The sequence below is a fragment of the Phoxinus phoxinus genome, assembly GCF_949152265.1.
Source record: "Phoxinus phoxinus genome assembly, chromosome: 20".
Taxonomy (NCBI): Eukaryota; Metazoa; Chordata; class Actinopteri; order Cypriniformes; family Leuciscidae; genus Phoxinus; species Phoxinus phoxinus.
Window position 1 is genome coordinate 12,954,212 of NC_136895.1, and position 21,112 is coordinate 12,975,323.

Here is a 21,112-nt window from a genome sequence, read left to right on the forward strand (position 1 = left end):
TCAACTGTTTCATTGTTTCACAAAACCTCGATCTGCCCACCACTACTTTTCAAACCTTACAATCGAGGGAAGTTACTCTGCTCAACCCTGGACCTACAGAGTGCTATCTTTTTCAAAGCACTGTGGAGGCTGGGTACTCTACCTAGGGTCCCTACTCCACTAAGGGACGACACTCTTAGAACGAAGGAGCACCTAATAGCCTAATAAAATGTATCTACTAGAGGTCTCATGAGAGTCTTTTCACCTTCTAACCAGACTTCGGGAGCGGAGTACTCTATAGAACAACCATCTCAAATGAGGGGAGTATTACCAAGCTCAACTGAGCAAAGCATCGTACAAGCTCCAAGCAATAACAGAGAGGCTCCATAAGGGCTTTCAACATGATCTAATTCTAGGGAGCTAGGACACAGATTTAGCTGAAAGTGCTAAACAACCTAGCTCGACCCGGAGGATAGCCTTCAAGGTGGCCAACTACTTGGTGTGAATCTAGAACTCTAGGGCTAATGTCAGGGAGGCTCATGTGAGGCCTACAACCCAACCTCAGTCTGCGCCATTCCAGGGAGTCAGGCTACTCATTAGCTAGCATGCTAACCGCCTAGCTCCACCTGAAGGATTGCTTTCAAGGTGGCCTGTGAGGGCCAACTACTTGGTAGCACATCAATTTCTAGCAGAACTAGCCACCGGAGGTCTGCTAGGCTTGGGATACATGCTCACACTGCCAACACAAGCGATGTACTCAGCTTAGCGCCTTTTACCCTTAAAGCAAGGGGGAGCATATGGTCTCATGGAACCGGACTGTTGAGGAGGCCCCCAAATGCAGGGCCTACTACTCCAGAATAACATGGGCATGCGCTTGGGGCAAGTGTTTGAGCTCTTAGTACTCTGGTTGTTACTCTTTGTACTCAACACCATCCTAAATAGGAGGGAGTACTAAATCGGCTCGAACGGAGTACCATTGGTGCAGGGCACAGGTAGCTTCAGAGCTCTGGGAGCAAAGTTCTGGAGGAGCAGAGGCTTCAGCAGAAAGAAATTCCGCAAAAGAGACCTAACCTCTCAACCTGGCGACTTGATGGGTAAAACCAAGTATAGGGTCCTATAAAATCCGTTTTATTTTTTCCCAAATTCCGTTTTTTCCGTTTTAATTTTTGCAAATTCCGTTTTTTTACGTTTTAATTTTGGGGAATTCAGTTTTTTTTACACATTACTGTTATTTTAGTCGTAAAAAGAGTGTGCTTTTAATGTAAATTATTCAAATGTACACACATAAAATAGGAAAATAGCCCATCTTTCAATTTAATTGTATAACTTAATTTAGACAGAATCTTGTATAAAAATTTAAAAAGACATGCATAAGAATACATATGTTTTTACAACACCCACGGGCAGAAATTAAGCAAAAAAGTGTACCTATTCTAAGCTAGACTCCCAAAAACCACCCTTTTCCCAAAGAACGCGTCATATGACATAACGAAAGGCAAACATAGGCGCTGCTGCCCTGGTTCTCAGTGTGGGTTTACCATATACTGTAAAAAAATATGGACATAGTGTCCGTGACGTCACCCGTAGGTTTCTGAAGAGCATTTTTGAAGCCTAAAGTGGGCGGAGCCAGCCATCGCCATCTTGGCTCCGCGTCACCGCTCGTCAATCCCGGATAACAGAATATGGGCAAAGAGGCGGAGCTGAGGAGCCTGGCTATCTGAAACCACGCCCACCTAGCTCGACGTTATGGAGTTAGCTCAGGCTTGGGAGCTAATGTGCTATATGCTACTCACAGTACCAAGTCTGCGACTGCACAGGGCCTCGCGCTAAAATGACAGTTGATGATTAAAATCTGAATGCCGATTAAAAGGTCCTGTTTTTGCCTTCGAAATATTATAATAGTTAAAAGACAGCTAAGTGAGACTGTGTATCGTGATTCTGTACAGCTATTCTGCTAGTTGAAAATGTATTATGCAGTAACTTTATATTACTCTGAGAGTGTGTGTGACCGTGATTTATGTGCATACATGTCAGTCACTCTTTTATTACGGTCTATCCGTCAGCGCGGCATCGCTCGTCAAGTTCGTAGAGAGATTTATTATTCAGTCCATTTTAAATTCTTATTTTGGCTGCATCTCAAATGAGTCAAACCATAGATATGTTACCTATGAAGTTCAAGTAAATGCGAGAAAATCCGCGCTCATTCAAGGATGTGCATTTATTGCATGGACGGAGAAACACACCTGCAGGATTTCATCTGACGGTACATAAGCATGTTATAATCTGTTCCAGAGCAACGGCACCGCAGAACGAGTTTAGCCTTTATATCTATAGACGTTTTTAAATCTGAAAACTCCAAAAAGCAACGAAATCGTCAGACATCCATTAGTGCATGTTCACAGAGGAAAACAACTGAAATACAGCGCTGGTTGTTCTCTCGAACGATACTCGACGACAACGACGGAATCCAAAGGCGTGGGCGAAGTAATGGGTGTATTAAATTATATTAAATAATCCCGAAAAAAAAAGCACAAACACGGCAGAGATGGCAAGTTCAGCAGCTGGAATTTGCCGAGGTGAAGTGACGGCTAACCGGCTAGCATTGACATCAGTGGGAATCCACCTGTCACTCAAAAGTAGACACACCCTTAATATGCAGAACTTTAAATATGATAATAATAACTAAACGGACGAGTTCTAAAAAAAATTCACCCCCCTCACAGTTGTTATGAAGGGCAAAATTAGCTGTATAGACCAAAGCCACAGAGAGAACCAGGCTGTAACCATGTTTTGTTCTGCTGTAAAGTTGGGCATTTTAACATGCGGGAGATACAGATTTGACTCTCTTCTGCAGCCAGCCTCAAGCGGCCAGTCGATGAATTGCCGTTTAATTCACTTCCGTGTTGGTTTCAAGAGAGAGACCGGGAGGTTGCCGCTTGGGGTTTACGTAGTCTGAGAGGTGGTAATAGAAAAGAGAGCTTGTCGTTATTGCTATAGTTGTTTGAGTTGTATCTCTCACGGAGGAGCGGAAGCATAAAAGGAGGAGAGACGACAGTGAGAGATACGAGACCGGTGCGTCGCGCAGGTGTTGTTCATCATTAATCACGCCACCGGTCTCGCGCCGCTCTCTCACGTCCCTCGACCTCGTCCTGCTCGCCACAACTATAATATAGTGATTCATTTCAGAATGAAAATGTTGCTGGTTTAAAAATGAGTAACAAGTAGATTTGTAGAAGACAGTGAATTAGGCTAAATCCCATAGTCGAAAACTGTTTATTTCCATGTTCAAATAAATTAGCAAGACATACTTTATACAACAAATGATTGAGAGTCCTATAATTGTCCTCTGCTGCGTCAATAGAAAAAGGTGCTGAATTGATGTGCAAAAGTGATGCATATAAATATATGCATTAGGAAAATGACAATCCAAAATAAAAGCATTCCTAAAATGCACGAAACCGTTTCAACAACACTGAGGAGGATGACTTTCACAAAACATTTATCCTCAGCATTTACGGGCTGTTGATTTATTCACATTTATTTAAATGAAGAGATGAATATTCATGCTGCATCAACAGTGTTGGCATGATGTTCATAGTGCAATGTGCTATACAATGGTCTTATGCCTTGATTAGCATTTAGGCCTATACAAAAGCATATTTACAAGACATTCAGTTGAATAAGTGTAACTACAGAGAACATCATCAAGGCACAATTCAGATCACATTTCCAGGACTTTTTCATTCACTCTAAATAGCAAAATACAGAAGCAATGCTACGAGTGGAATTTTCCGTGTTTGTAAGTGAAAAAACGTGTGGGGTTTTTTCTGAATTGTAATACATTTGATAATAAAGCTGCTTCTTCCAATAGACGTGCAATTCCAAATGTAGACATGACTAGGGCTGAGAACGAACAGTCGGTTTGGAGGAGATACAAACAGACACACACTGATAAACTTTGACTCTTAACGGATCAGTGTTTCTGTGGATCAAGGCTGATACGCCCAGAGTGTGACAGTCTTATCAGCTGAAGAGGACAGGAAGGAAAGGTCTCTGGTGTGCCATCGGCACTGGATCACTTTATCAGCGTGTTCAGCGACCACAGTAACCGGCAGGGTTTTGGTGAGATCACCTGGAGAAAAGCAGCGGAAATTCAATTCCATAAAAATGCCAATTTTACTTCCATAATGTGACATTAAAAAAAAGTACAGTAGGATTTTATTATTATTGAATACATATTACAATTCAAAATCAATTAATTAAAAACAATTATTATTATTTATTTAGTTATTGTTTTTTTATATTGAAATTAATAATAATGATAATAAAACTAAAAATGAAACATTGAAAAAAAATATGAAATGGCATTCAAGTCAAGCGTTGCTTCTTTTATGCACCAAAGGAACATTGGCATTTCATTTTATTAATAGTAATACGTAATAACAATATTACAATTCTAAACCAATTAATTAAAAACAATAGAATAAAAAGATTATTTATTATTATTACTAATAGTAAATTCAAAGCTAATTCAGTGAAAAGACAATATTAATTGAATTGTTATTGAATTTTAATGATAGAATATAGTAATTAATAAGAATCACAATAATAATAGATTTATAGGAGAAAACAGATATGAAATGGCATTAACAAGCCATACTTCTGCAATGTGGCAAAAAACGGTGGAATTTAATTTTAGAATTAATACTAATAATAATAATCAATACAAATACTAAAATTCAAAACCAATTCATTAAACAACAATTATATATATATACATACATACAAACATACAAATTTTCAAAATTCAAAGCAAAATTAAGTGAAAAGAACTGACATTATTTATTTATTGACTTGGTTTTGAATTTTAATATAGTAAATAATAGTAATAATCAAAACATGACATTCACAAGCCATATTACTTCTGCAATGTGGCAAAAAAATCTAATTTAATTTGTATTATTATTATTAATAATATTATTAGGATTAAAAATCAATTCAATAAATAATTTAAATAATAATAAGAATATATTGTTATAATATATACAGTATATATATATATATATATATATATACACATACATACATACACACACTTATTAAATGCTATGAAATACTAATATTAAACTGATCTGAAATGTCACCCAGAAAGCCATATTACTGATTAGATCCAGAAGCGTCAGGATCATTTTTATGACAGGTTGTTGGAGAGAGGGTTGAAAAATAAGAAATAATGATGATGTGACGATATTTACATCGTTTGTAGCACAACCTACCTTGAAGATCAGTGATCATGACTTTGTTGTCATAGGACCCGGTGAGCAGATAGTGAGCACCAGGAGAAAAGCGCACAGAACGAACGTCGCTGGTGTGCGGGCGATACGCCTGGACGCTGCGCCCGCCTCTGATGTCATACAGCATGCAGCGACAGTCCTCCAATCCGGTGGCCATGAGCCGCCCACTGGGGTCCACTGCCACTGAGGCCACAGCACTTCCTGTCACATGACACAACAATACAGATGATCCATAATCATTACTGTTATTATCATATGATCAGATTTTATATCATTGTTGTAGTGTTTTATAATTTTTATTGTGATTATTATTATTTTGTTGGTTTTCATTGAATTACAGATACTAATAATTTAGTAGTAATTTAGTTAGTATAACTATTATCATCACCATCATATGATATTTTATAATTATGATGAAAATTTTCTTTCTTAGTTTGCCACTGAATTGGTATTGAATTTTAATATTGTGTTTAATAATAATTCTCAATATTATTGTTGTTATTACTATTATTTTTATTCTTGAATATTTTTTGCATTGGCTGCCACTGAATTAGTTTTTTATATATTGTTCTTAATAACAACAATAATAATAATAATATTTTTTATTATGGTTATTTTCATATAATATTTTTATTGTTATTAGCATTATTGCTGTTGTTATTGGTTTTGTTGTTGTAGTTATTATTATTATGATATTGTACATTTAATATTTTTGGCTGGTTGTCACTGAATTACTGATACGAATACTAATAATTACTGAAATACTAATAATTTAGAAGTAGTTTAGTATTATTATTGTTTGCATTGGTTGCCACTGAATTGGCTTTGAATTTTAATATGGTTTTTTAATAATAATAATTATGATTATTTTCATATAATGTGTTGTATTATTATTGTTGTTGTGGTTTTAGTTGTTGTCATTTTCATTTAATGTTGTGTATTTTTTGTGTTGGTTGCTTTCACAAATGTAATATTGTGTTTAATAATAATACTTTTTTAGTATCACATAGTATTTTATTATTATAATTATTATTATTAAGGACACAATTTTACATTTTAAAACTAATTCAGTAAAAATAACTTTATTTTTGATTCGATTTTTTTGCATCAGTTATTTGCAATGAATCGGTCAAACTGATTTACAACCTTATCTGACTGATTCATTCACAAACCACACTGAATTTGGTTTAAAATAATTCTAGAACGTTCATCCCGTAAATTGCAAACAGTTGGAGACATCATGAAAAAAAACGGTGGCAATTCATTAGTCAAAAAGGTATGTGAACCCTGATGTCCTAAATAAAGGCTCGTAAATGAGCTGAGAGGAAACACACACCTGTTCCATGCACAGCCGTCCCAACCACCTTCACACAGCTGGGCACGCGCAGATCCCAAAACCTCACCGTCTTATCCTGAGATCCGGAGGCAATCATCCACCCGCCCCACGTGTACAGAGACAGGATGTGCCCTGCGTATCGGAGAACACAGGGATATAACGTCCAGTTAGACACTGAGGGTGTGTATGAAGAGGAGGGTCAGCGTGCGAGCGCACCTGTGTGGCCGCTGAGCGCGTGCAGGCCCTGTCCTCTCTGGCAGTCAGTGGTGTAGATGTTACAGTCTCCCGCCCCGGCGCTGATGAGGATGGCACCTCCGCTCTCGGGACCCTCCATGAACGCCAGGTCTCTGATGGTGCCGTCATGCATGCTGAACTCTAGATCCGGCCCTGCAGTCCAATGCACACACACTACCCGGTTAATATTCATATATTTCCTTCCAAGAGCTTTTATAAAAAAAGTATATATATAGGCTATATATAGGCTACATATTATTATAATATATATATATACATTTTAAATAATGCAAATTTATGTAAGAATATATATATATATATATATATATATTCTAAATATTCATATATGTTATATAATAAATACTTGTTTAATATTTTATATATTATAAATTCTAGATATTATTGTACACTGGTTGTTGCCGTCAATATGTGCAATAAATGATTGTTGCACATTAAGTGCAATAAATAAAAATATATAAAAGGTAAGTATGAGATAAGATATTCAATAATATATCAATTAAAAAGAAATTCACAAGATGTAAGATATAGATTCACAGACTTTCTAAATAAAATGTATAAATATGTATGATTTTATATATTGTATATAAATGTAATATATATTAAGATTTTAAAAAGTAATAAATGAATATCATATTTATTCAGAAAGGATGCGTTAAACGGATTAAAATGTATAGAATTTAGTTTTTTTAATGTTGCAGAAATTTTTGCTTTCCTTTTGAACTTTCTATTCATCAATAAATCCCAGAAATTTCCTGAAAACGTGTGATATACTATAATAGAATATAATATTTTTTGTTGGATAATAATAATAAATGTTTCTTGAGCATCAAATCAGCATCTTATAATGATTTTGAAGGATCATTATAATATGCAAGGCTGGAGTAATGATGCTGAAAATTCAGCTTTGATCACAGGAATAAATGACATTTTACAGCAATTCAAGTACAAAACAGTTATTTTAAATTGTAAAAATATTATTTGATCAAATAAATGTAGCCTTGTTGAACATAAGAGACTTTTAAAAACATTATAAAATCTGAACAACCCCAAACTTATGAAAAGCAGTGTGTTGTTGCTATAGAAATATAGTCTGTTTTCACACAATTCATAATTCATGTGCATTTAATTTTTGTGCAATTAGCTGTGAAATAACAATGTACAGCCAATAACGTTCGGTCAATTACATACAATTACTTTCAGTGCACGTTATGATTTAGTAGTAAAACATTGTGTATTTACACTACAAATGATGTATTTGATGTGACATTATTAGGCACATTACCTGTGGCGTTGCAGGTGTCTGCGTTGAAAGGAAGAACTTTGACATACTTGTCATTGGAGCCCGTGGCCAGAAGCTGCCCGCAGGGACTCCAGGCCACACAGTAAATAGAGCCTTTATGGTGTTTAATACGCTTGAAGCAGATGTCAGGCTGCTTTGGTGGAGCTTCAGTGCTACACAAGAAGAACAGACAGAGGGCGTTACAATTCCTCAGGCCTGTTTAGATTATAAAAGCATAAGAGGCTTTCGCACCGGAGGAACCTTTTCATGCACGCGAAACATCAACACCCGCCATTTTTTAAAAAGCGGTGTAAACACACAGATTAGAGCCTATATATTTACTCCACAAACTAACTCTACGAACATGGAAAACAGTGATAGATGGACCTCTCAACCTTTACACTGAGGAGAAAACTCAACGCAACTTTGAGGGGTCCAAGCGAAACATGATTGTGTTTCTGCTCAGCTAGCAACACTGGACATCAACCACACGGCATACGCTAATACCTTTTCATTACTGTCTACTTTCTATAACAGTTCTATCAAATAACGTATCCACGTCGAGCCTGGCCACTCCCTATTAAGTCCTATTGTACCGAATTTTGGTTGTAGTTCCACCAGAGTTCCACTGGGGGGCGATCACCCATGAGTGCAAAATGAATGGGAGTCTATGGAGCTAGACGGCTAAATTTGTCTCTTTCACCCGATTGCCGTGGAGAAATCTCAGATTTGATTGTAGGTTTGGCAAGTTCAACATGGGTTATAGGTTGAAAGTTGAATGAACGAGTACTTATGTCCTTTCGATTTCTTACAGGTTGAGTTGTTGTTGCCCATAACACGCTAGCATTCTGCTAATGAACGCTGATTGGTCAGTGAAGGACTGATTACAACCAGAGATACCGCTTGATGGCATCGTGGCATCCGAAGCGGGACCAGAATGTCTTCAAGCTAAAACTCTTCTAGCACGTGTATTTACCCGTGTCGGCCGTGTTGTCGATGCCTCGAGAGAAAAGAAAGTGCAGAGCGCGAAAGCACCAAAGTGACCGAAGGATTGCCGTAAATCAGTATCTCTGGTCGTACATTATTTATGACATTTTAAAAGACTTTTTAAAGCAAATAAGTAACTCTAAAAAATCTAACACCCAGCAATGTGGAATTTCTTTGCATCTCCTTTCGAATACAACATTCAAATTACTAGACAAAAAATTATATCCTGAGAAAAGTGGATTTTGAGGGGTATAGCTCCATAGACCTCCATTCATTCTGCACTCGTCCTGTGAGCGCCCTCATGTGGAACCGGAGTGGAACTGCAACCAGTTCAGAAGCCGGAAGTGTAGCGAGAGTAGCAGTTCTCCACTTATTAGACATTCTCTGGAATTAGACAGGACTGTTAGACAGATTGTAAACTTGAACACTGAGAATGCAAGCGCTGTTTGTTTGCTCAGGCTCTGTCGTTCTCAGTGCCGTCAAAATAAAAGTCACAACAACAAGGCCGGCTTACGTCACTTCAGAGTTCCTACTGCTGCTTGAATGCAACAGGAAAATGCTCCTAAGGGAACCATTAGTTCTCGTGAAACCATCCTGCTATATATGGCATGATATATTGAAAAATTGTTGACAGTTATCTTCCGGGAATGAACACGTCACAATATTCCTCGTTTAAATAACTCTCGCCCAAGGCATGTAAAGAGATGAGGCCTGGGTTAAACCTCACGGTTATGGAAAGGGGCGTGATGTTTCCCAAACACACTGGTCCAGCCGACCAATCAGAGCAAGCTTTTCAGAAGGAGGGGCTTCTGAAAAAGCCAGAACTAAAAGCGTTACTGGCAGACTAGGAAAAGAGGTGCTGCAACAATGTCAAATATGGGGGGGGAATGTGTTTTTTGAACCTTAAAGCATGAAAACCTATTCTAGTAAACCCGCCCCAAAAATAGAAATAGGACATAATACAGCCTCTTTAAAAGTCTGTTCACTTTATGGTTTGGGTTCTGCAAAACCATCTGGTGAAACTTCCTGAATTTTTTATATCGGAATATATGATCACAGATGTATGTCAGTTTTTTCCAATATTGTGCAGCCCTAAAAGCGTGTTAAATACGGAGCACATGCCTGTTTTTGAGGGACTGTGGGTAAGTGCAGACACGCAGTGTTTTGGAGTTGGAGCCGATTGCATAGAGAGTCCCAGACGGGTGGAAGGCGACCGCGCGCACAGCCTGCGTGTCCTCCAGCGTCTCTACTGCAACGAATGGGGATATGGGCTTCTCGTCCTGAAACACACTGTCATGATATCTCAGCATTAAAACAAGATCACAAAGCAGAGTTACTTCAGCTTGGTAGGATTGAGAGCTTTGAGAAACCTCTGGTTGACCAGCACCGGGGACTCGTCCAGAGACGGCACTCCCCGGCCTCCTTCTTTCTGAGGGGTGCTGCTGATCACCGGCGTCTTGTCCCGGCCCGAGCCGCTCTCTGGGGTCTGTTTACCGGCTCCGCTCGCTGCCGTACCGTTACACTGCTCAGCCAAAGCCTGGACGTCTTCTCCCAGATCTTCCATTCCCACATTCAGTTCCTCCAGTTTCTGAATGGACCTACACAAATCATCAAGACAACGATGGCTGATGGTGATATCCAGAGAGCAGGGTGGCGATGCCTGATATAATGATACTTAATGACAATTTATATGATATTATATATGACAATTTAATGACAGCTACATGTATGACAATTTAATGACAGTTTATATTTATAAAATATAATGTGAAAAAAAAATCTAAAAATTATATACTTTTTCACAATGTGTAAATATATTAATAATTATATTTAATTAATAAATGGCAAAATATACATAATATAATTTAATGAAAGAAAAAAGATCTGAAAAGCAATCAACAAAAAAGGAAAGAAATATGTATGCATATATATATATATTAGGGCTGCAACAACGAATCGATAAAATCGATAAAAATCGATTATTAAAATAGTTGGCAACGAATTTCATTATCGATTCGTTGTGTCGCGCGACACGGAGATGTAAAAAAAAATTGTGCTTATATTCTGTGCTATTGTTAAGCCCCACAAAAGGGACAAAAACATTATAAAGCATCATAAAGTTGTCGTGCACTATATTATAAGTGTTCTGAAGCCATTATATAGTATAATGTGAGATAGAAATTAATATTTAAGTCATTAAATTCAAGATCACGTACACGTTTCCCTCCGCTGCGGCTGTCAGTCAATCTCCATTCAGCATCAAACAGCGTCGCGTTCGGTACGACAGTCAACACGATGAACAACTCTCTCCAAGATGATTCAATGTTACTATAATTATACTTGATCTGTAGATAAAGGTCTATGGTTTTGCATTAAACAACTTTATCTTGCTGGACTTTATTGCTGTACCTTAACTACTTTCTACCGGGTGTCTCTCATACACACTGCAGTAGAGTCAGAGCATTATAATTGTTCTTCACGCGCACAGTAACTGACATTTAAAACTGTTAAAAGAAAATGCTCAATAAACTATTGCATAGATAGATAGATATTGTATAATACACTACGCATCAATATGTCTTTCCTTTGTGATTTGAACTTTTCAACGCGGACTCGACGCGCTGCGCGCTGTGACTCGTGTTGCTTCAAGCACATCATTCTGCGCTCGGGATGCGCATAAGCGCTGTGTGCCGCACTGTACTGGGGCCTTTCATATCATAATACAGCGACGCAATGAACGATTATTAATAGCCTTTCTAGTTCTGTACTATCCGTCATGTAGCTGCCTCATTAAACCGATGTGCTATACATTTAAAACATGTCTCAATTTTATTGTAGGCTATAAAAGAATTAATCTTTTTGATTTTTGTTATCTTGTTTTTCATGAATGTATTTTACAACAATACAAAGAGCAATGTGTAACGTTTTACCAAATTTAGTGTTACACTTATTCTAATATTTGTTCCTCACTAAAAGTTTTTTCATGTTCAGATTTAATACAATTATTGTGCACTTGTGATTTTTCTAGACTAAATTGTATGCTTAATTATCCACTATTCTAGTTTATAATAGCATTTATGGTCTTTGGTCTTTTTTTCTTTTTTTTTGTAATGAAGTTGTCTGTATTAAGTAGAATGTGTTTAAGACACAAAATAGTGATTATCAGTTCAACACACATTTATAGAAATTCTACTTGATTTAAAAAAAAACTGCCCTGGTATCGGATTGGTATCGGTATCGGTCGATACTCAGAATTTTTGGTATCGGATCGGGTCTGAAAAAATGGTATCGGTGCATCCCTATCAAGGAGCGACCTGTTTGTGCACTTTCTGAAGATTTTTTTGCACTGTGAATTTGCACTGTCAGTTCTGTTTTTGAATAAAGGGTTGGGAATGAATGCTTTTTTTTATTGTATTTTTATCCGATTAATCGAAAAAATAATCGACAGATTAATCGATTATTAAAATAATTGTTAGTTGCAGCCCTAATATATATGTGTGTGTGTGTGTGTGTGTGTGTGTGTGTGTGTGCGCGTGTACACAATGTGGAATATGAACATTATTACATTATTATTAAAATAAAATTATGCAAAAAAATATGTTCACCAAGCTGCTAAGAAGAAAGTAAGATCTCAAAATGTACAAATATTACCAGATAATGGTAACCATAACTATATTATGTCAGAAAACTCTCAGTATCATCAGAATATGGATGGATGGATGGATGGATGGATGGATGGATGGATGGATGGATGGATGGATGGATGGATAAGAGTCTAAAATATAAATAATAAAATATAAATATATAGTGTAAAAATATATACTATTCAGTTATATGTAATTAATAATTTAATTAATAATGCCAACATATACATAATTTAATGACAGCAAATAAGATGCTTACAAAATTGCTGAAAAGCCAAGAAAAAGTGGTATAAATGTAATATTATAAAGTGCTGATAATCTCACATTTAGATGTATCACTAGGAATATATGACAAATAATAATAATAAATGATTATAAGATTAATAATATTATATAATATAACAAAGCACATGCTATTCATATTATCCCTGCTAAAAAGTAATGGCGCATCAATAAATCAAGTGAAACAAATGAGAGTCTGTGGCAAGAGGCTACTCTTACTTAAGTATTTAGGTTACTAAATACTAACAATCATCCTGACCAACAGAAGCCACATAAGCATTCAACAACACTGCGGTTCCAGCACATCTGGATGTCCATGTACACGAGCATGCACCTGGATCTGACCTGTTCAGGAACTTCTGTGTGAGACTGTGCTGTGCTGCGTCTGTGGGCTGGTCTGGAGGATGAACTCCACCTTCCAGCAGCATCTGATGGTACAGCTGTCTCTGCTGCTGCTTCTGCTCAAGATGCTGTTGCACTCGCAGACGCTGGCGCTGGAACTCCTGCAGCTGCTCCTACACACACACAGTCATATAGGTTTTGTATGACACGAAGGTGAGTAAATGATGACATAATTGTCACTTCTTTAAAGGGATAGTTCACCCAAAAATACTGTCGTCATTCACTCACCCTCAAGTCGTTCCAAACCCATAAATCTTTAGTTCATCTTCGAAACACAAATGAAGATATTTTCTTACAGAAATCTGAGAGATTTATATTATTGCAATAGTAAGATAATTCTTTATTAATTTAATAATAAAAAAAATGAAGGGAGGGGAGGGTAAATAGATTCCGGTTTTCCTTATTTTTTTTGTCTTTAGCAGACCACATGTCTGGCTCACTTAAGTGACTGCATTTTTTTAGGTTTTTGATTTAGCTTATTTACTAAATATTTTAAGTATTTATGTTCTAATTATTGTTGAGCTGCAGGTTTAGGCTCACTTAAGTGACTGCATTTATTTTATCTAAGAATAATTAAATTATTTATTTTATTATTTATCCTGAGATATATGTTTACTACTGTTCCAAATATTCTATATGTTGCTTAAAAAATAAAATATATTGTGTTCAATGGAAAAGTTTTTTACCCAGATATTTTAAAATAACACATTTTAGAGCTGTAATCGCAATACGGTAAAACCGTGATATTTTTGCTTCAGGTTATCATAACGTTAAAATCTCTAGGCCCATGCCTAGTTTATTAAAGTTTATTAATCATATAAAGCGATCGTGTCTTAAAGATGTGGATTAAACTGCTTGATTCATATGGATTTATCTTACGATCCCTTTATGAACGTTTTGGGTGAATACACTCAAATCTCTCAGATTTCTTTAAAAAAAAAATTGTGTTTCGAAAATGAACGAAATTCTTACGGGTTTGGGGGTGAGTAAATTATCTCTGGGTCCAGACAGCATTGTAGTGTCGGCCCAGATCCGGCCCACATCTGGGCCGTGTGAAATCCACGCCAGATGTGGGCCGGATCTGGGCCGACACCATGTTGCAGTCGGGGAACCCTTTCAGGTCCTGGGCATGTACTGGAATTATGTTTCTGGTTTAAAGAGGAACTAATACATCACCTCTGGTGTTTCGGCTGAACCCATGACTCCACCATCCCTGCCGGGAGTCAGTGGAGGACGCAGAGAGTTGGTTTCTCCGGAGCCGTTGATCCTCTCGGCCTGGGCTTGTGCTCTGGAGGAACAGGACAACGCCAGTCAACATCTTAATAACTAAGGATGCACAGATATTAAATTCAGGCTGATACAATAAACTGATAATTCATTTTACGCTATGACCAATCAGAATATTACTATTATCCACTGTTCTCTCGAAACACACTGAAAATAGAATAATAATCTGTTGTAGTTAATAGCAATTAAAAATGTAAAAAATAGAGGAAATAAGCATGAACGAACAAATAAATATACAATAAAAAGTTTGAGGTCTGTAACATTTTTTATTGATTTTGAAATAAGTATCTTGTTCACCAAGGCTAGATTTATTTGATAAAAAATATAGTAAAAACTCTAATGTTGTGCAGTATTATTATTATTTAAAATATCTGTTTTCTATTTGAATTTATATTCAAATGTAATTTATTCCTGTGATCAAAGCTTCATTTTCAGCATCATTACTCCAGTCTTCAGTGTCACATGATCCTTCAGAAATCATTCTGATATTAGGATTTGCTGCTCAAGAAAACATTTCTGATTATTATCAATGATGAAAACAGTTGTGCTGCTTCATATTTTTGTGGAAACCGTAATACTTTTTTCCAGGATTCTTTGATGAATAGTAAAAACAAAAGATTTCTATTTCAAATACTGTTCTATTGAACTTTCTGTTACTTTTGATCAATTTAATGCATCCTTGATTCCTTGCTGAATAAAATTATACATTTTCTTAGAAAAACTGAAAAACTAGATTTATTACAAAATCAATATTAATATATCTATCTTTTGCTAAAACCTGTGACACTGATATTATGATTTCTGATCTACTTATCTAGTATACAACACATTTTTAAAGTATATTGACTGGCATAGAAGTTTGTTTTGGACTTAACTAGTAAAGCTTCCCGCGTCTATTTATGTGGGTTTAACTGGATTAGAAGAGTTAAGCTTGACCACCATATGTTTTACCAGTCATATCATAGTAACGCCTGACTAGAGTAACCACGCTCCATCTAGGACATAAATGTCAGACTAGATTTTACCATTTCATACTTTAAAGTGACGTGTGTAATTGTTTATGACTAATACTTCTGACTTTCTTTTTTCCGTGGAACACAAACAAAGATTTATGTCCATACAATGAAAGCCAATGGGGTCCAATCAATGTAGTCCAACATTGGACCCCATTGACTTTCATTGTATAGACAAAATAACACAGAGACTGAGGGAAAAAAATCTTCCGTTATGTTCCACGGGAAGTCATACAGGTTTATATTGACATGAGTGTCAGCAGTGTCATTTTTGTATGAACTATCCCTTTCAGTGAGGAACACGAGCCCACCTGTCTGGCGATTCACTGCCCTCCACTGCGTTTTTGCTCCCAGGATACCCAAAGTTGGCGAAAGACTGCGACATGGCCGTTGCTTTTCCGTTGCCTTCGGTGCTTTTCTTTTCCCTTCCCACCAAGCCGTGCGACAGACCGTCCAGGGCGGGATTGAGAGAGCGCGACATGTAAGTATCCGCCGATTGGGGTCGGCGTAGTGGCGATGCCGGGCAGGGCGAGAGTTTGGTGAGCAGAGGCGTGAGAAGGTCCGCGTGACCCGTCCGGGCCGGTTTGATGAGCCGGTCCACGTGGATGCTGAGGGTCTTCTGCTCAAACGCACAAGCGAAGACCGATGGCGAGAGGTTTTGCAGCCAGGAAAGCAAACTCAAGTCCAGTTCCTCGCAACCGTTCCCGCACAGAACGTCGACAGCTAGGAGAACTTCCTCCTCGCTGATCTCCTCTCCAGTCGCTTTGCTCTGGCAGAATTCGACACAACATTCGTAGAGTATTCCTTTGATGAGGAGCTGGAAGAGACGGTCTCCGCTGGCTTTGAATCCCACTTCGCTCAGTTTGCGGTCCGCGGGGATGAATTCGGCCACCATGGAGCAGGCTTCCTCGAAGCAGTGGACGCGGGCCGTACTGGGGTTCCAGTCCTTGAATTCGGCATGGTTGGTGAGGCGCGGGAGCGTGAGGAGCAGACAGAGTTTGCTGTAGTCATCTTTAGTCGGGCAGAACTCTTCCAGGGAATGCAGGGACTTCACCGCGTCCTGCATGGTCAGCTCCAGCTGGAGGAGGGAAAGAGAGAGAGAGGTCATCATGGGACGCTTCCTGAATAAAACCTTCTTTTGGGCACATTCTGAGTCAAGATGCAAGAGGTTTAATGTGAGATGGCTCAAAATATTTTTTAATTCAATCTTTTCTTTTCCTTTTTTTTATCAGTATTAAATGCTACTTTAATGTTACAGTTGATAATAAATTGAATTAAACTTCTTCTATTGTTCATAAATGTTATGAATAGTAATAATAGTAGTAGTAAACAATTAAGTTTGCATAAAAGACATGCGTTATTTATTTATCTATTTAAAGGGTATTTTCGTGGTACCAATAATAATAATAATAATTAAAATTCTTCTATTTTGCATAAAAGACCAGTTATTCATTTATTTAAATGGATAATTTCAAGGTACCAATAATAATAATAATAAAAACAAAGCAATATTCAATACTAATAAAGAAATTAAATTAAATAAATAATGCTAGTCTTTTATGCAAAATGGAAGTTTAATTCTACATTATTATTATTATTATTATTCATGGTACAAAAAATAACAATAATAATAATAATGTACAATTAAACATCGATAATTTTGTATAAAACATGAGCATGGTTTATTTATCAGTATTAAAGGCTATTTTATGGGACAAATATTATTATTAGTATTATTACTGATAAATAAATAAAAAATGCTTCTCTGCTTTTATGCAAAATGAAATAAGTTTACTTTTATATAATAATAATATTAATAAAAACAATTACAGTTTTTCTTCTGTTTTGCAAAAAAAAAATTTTTATCAGTATTTAGGCTATTTCTGGTGAAAACTTATGATAATACAATATAGAATTAACATCTTCCATTTTACATAAAAAACAAGCAAAATGGATCTTTTTTTTAGAACAGCATGATGGCATTTTGTCCACACACAAAGACTCACATTCTCAGGGTCATCTGACGCAGATATGGCGTTGTTTACGCACAGAGCTTCCAGAAATTTCTGTTTTATGATGATATATCGAAACCTGAAAGAATAAATCAATAAAAAAAACCACTGAAACAAGCAAAACGTGCTTGGGTGTCGGCAAAAAGATCCCAAACCGACGTCGCTCACCTCTTCCTGTCAAATTTATCCAGGCACTCCAAAGGCTGAATGAACTGCAAAACCTCCTCCCATTGCCCGTCTAGAACAAGTTGCCTTAGAAACAAATCGAAAAAAGGCCAAAAATTAGTTCACCTACCCAGTTAAAGAAGTGATGTTAAAGAGTGATGCCACTGCAAAAAAAGGCAAGTGTACTCAATACTTCAGCAACTGAAAAACACACTGTTTTGCTTAGTCCACACTTCACAACCATTTCTTAATGACGACAGTGTTTTCTTAAAGTAAATGGCTGCTAAAATGGCCGTCGTGGGTAGAATATGGAAAATAATTTTGCAATATATAACAAGAATACTATAAAAATAGTTTCAGAAAGCTATACCTATAAACTGATTCCATGCTTTTGAACACTAATGTATTAGAACCATACATTTGTTGTTTGGGTTTTCAAAGACTCACCTCAGGAAGAGCATATCATCTGAATAGAGTCCATTAATGATGCCGCTCTCCTTTTCCAGCGCCAGCATACTGATGTGTAGCTTTCTGGAGTTCAGGAAGTCCAGGATCAGCTTGATGATCTCCGCTTCTTTAATGTTTATAATCTCCTCTGCAGTCATGGTGTCAGATTCCTGAAGGGACAGAGGGAGAAGGTTATCTGTGAGCAAGAGCGGTGTGTGTGTGTGTGTCTTTGACCCACTATCCCTAGAATGATAATAAATCCTCTACAACGTGGGACAGCAAACATACACAATTAAAATCTATTAACAAAGAAACAAATAAACATATAAATAAATAAATAAATAAATAAACTCTGTGGTGGTTAGGTTTAAGGGAAATCAATTTGAATATACAGTCAAAACAAACAAATTAATAAATATGAAAGTTAGGTTTAAGGGCAAGAAAATATCAATATATTAAACCAAATAAATAATAAATGTAATAAATATATTTATTTGAAGTGAAATAAAATAGTAAGATTTGAGTTTAGGGGGTAGAAACATATTTTTTTCAGTATGTTAAAACAAATAAATAATAAATGAAAGCATTTCATAAAAAAAATATAATATTACAAATAGGGATGAGCGAGTACAGCATTATCTGTATCTGTATCTGTATCTGTTAACCATATGAATTATCTGTATCTGTATCTGTACTCGGACTGGGCGGGGCCTAACCAGGAAGTGGGTCGGGTTGTCTTGAAATGTCTGTGTTTGTGTGTTTAGCTTAATTTGTAATATTATTTATACCACAACTACCTTTATTTTTTTTATAAAATACAGCAAGAAAGTGTCAGACACTCAGTGCGTGAAGTCAAAAAACTGGTTAGAGCCAGCAGACGGTTAAAACAAAAGTGTGTGTGTGTAGCTAGCTAATTAATTTGTAATATAGTTTTATACCACTACTTACTTTATTTTTTTATGAAAAACAGCAAGAAAGTGTAAGACACTTGTAAAGCCAGCTGACAGTAAAAAAAAAAAAAAAAATCTCCGACAGGCAGAGACGCAAGTCGCATTCTACCAAGCACCACGTCTGAACAAACCCCACATTTACCAGAACTCTACTGGTTAATAAGTAAGTACTACAAACCGAAGTAAAAAAAACAAACCTGAAGCTGAAGAAACCCTAAACGTTAACGGAAAAGACCCACGAACCTGAGTGACTGAGGGAGAGACAGAGAGAGAGAGAGAGAGCTGTTCTGTGTGTGAGTGAGCAGAGCGGGACACAGAAACACAATTAAAATCTGTATGTGTAGGGGAGGGGCGCTGTGACTAGCCTATCACAGAACGCAGACACAGTCAGCTACCCAATGAGGATTTTTATTTATTTAATCCGAGCACAGATATTGACTCGTATTACTCGTGTAATACTTGTACTCGGCAAAAGTGCTTTATCCGTACCGGATACTCGTTTCAGCCGAGTATCCGGCTCAACTCTAATTACAAACAAATAAATAAATACAGTGAGGGTTAGGTTGAAGGTAAATACACATAAATATCTCAGCATATTAAACAAAATAAATAATAAATACATGCATTTAATAAATACATTTAAACATTTAAAATAAATAAAGTAAGTGAGTAGTCTAAGTGAGGGTTAGGAATAGATTACAGGATGGGTTAACATTAGCTCGGTTTATTAAACCAAACAAATACTAACTATCTAACTAACTAAATACAAATATTTATAAGGAGTTTATAGTTAGTCTGTAGTAGGCTAATTATGATTAACTATATAAAAAACAAACACAATATCAATATATAGTATAGTATGACCCCATTATGATAAGTAAATTATTCAGCGTTCAAGTAAATCACGCGTAGGCCTAGGCATTAGCTACATCATTTAAGTAAACCATGTGACCCAGAGAAAATAAAAGTCTGGATTTAAATGCAAATAGTTGCATGCAAGTACTGCGACAACTTGAGCCATATGCAGTACTGTCAGCAAAGAGAAGCTTGCGTTTGAATGTGGAGACAGCATTGGGTATATTTAGATGATTGATCTCACCTTTTTATTCACTGACCCATTTAACTCTGAATGCATCCTCGAACCTGTCATTTTCGCTAACACTTACATATATAAACAGTATGCATGCCCTGTCTGGCCCCCAAAGCAACGCAGTGAAGCTTTAACTCTCTGCGTGCTTGCAAGACACCATTAAAAAGATTCATGCAGCATTTCCAAAATCTTACCTAAAATCAAGCCTCGGCCAAGCCCGAATTGTTTAGTCAATCTTCTCCTGCGCGTTCCTTCCAACGCGGATTAGCGCGAGCTCAGCGTTCCGTCGCCCGAGCGTGAGGTGCGTTTATCCCGACAATGGCTCAGATGTCCCCACCCACCTTCCGCCTGTCTCACTCTCCATCAGCAGCGGCGGAGAGACGCGTCGCGCCGCGGTCACACCCACCGAGAGCGCTCCGCTTCATTGTTCTTCACTGGTTGAGGTTAATTATGAGTTTGTTGATCGTAAATATGATATGATGCGGATTCAAAATTATTTGGGTTGGAATACAATGGACAAAAACAAATATTTAACATAGCCTACATTACAATTGTGACACCCAACACTGTAAAAAAAAAAAGGTAACCTCTCCAAGTCAAAATATTCTAGTGACTGGTCACATCTAAATTTTTAAATTAGCCCAAGTGAAATTCTGTAAAATAAATTGAATTAATTGTTGCAATAGTCTG

General features: G+C 36.9%; 1 protein-coding gene across 5 annotated transcripts; it reads right to left on the bottom strand.

The window, feature by feature from the left end:
* Positions 1-3,163: 3,163 nt before the first annotated feature.
* wdr47b (WD repeat domain 47b) lies at positions 3,164-20,864 on the bottom strand. Of its 5 annotated transcripts, none has more exons than XM_079592324.1 (14): positions 20,617-20,864; positions 18,383-18,552; positions 17,939-18,022; positions 17,765-17,849; positions 16,070-16,836; positions 14,635-14,746; positions 13,402-13,571; positions 10,501-10,728; positions 10,253-10,420; positions 8,147-8,316; positions 6,826-6,996; positions 6,610-6,741; positions 5,256-5,474; positions 3,164-4,111 (listed from the first exon to the last, which is right to left on the bottom strand). In XM_079592324.1, exons 2-14 carry the CDS (start codon positions 18,538-18,540, stop codon positions 3,969-3,971), a joined length of 2,607 nt encoding a protein of 868 aa, XP_079448450.1. In that variant the 5' UTR covers positions 18,541-18,552; positions 20,617-20,864; the 3' UTR covers positions 3,164-3,968. The 5 variants fall into 5 exon arrangements, with proteins under 5 accessions (XP_079448450.1, XP_079448452.1, XP_079448453.1 ...); XM_079592326.1 differs by having other exon boundaries at positions 3,208-4,111; positions 13,402-13,565; positions 20,617-20,845; XM_079592327.1 differs by lacking the exon at positions 20,617-20,864 and adding an exon at positions 19,576-19,668 and having other exon boundaries at positions 3,208-4,111; positions 13,402-13,565.
* Between the last annotated feature and the right edge of the window lie 248 nt (positions 20,865-21,112).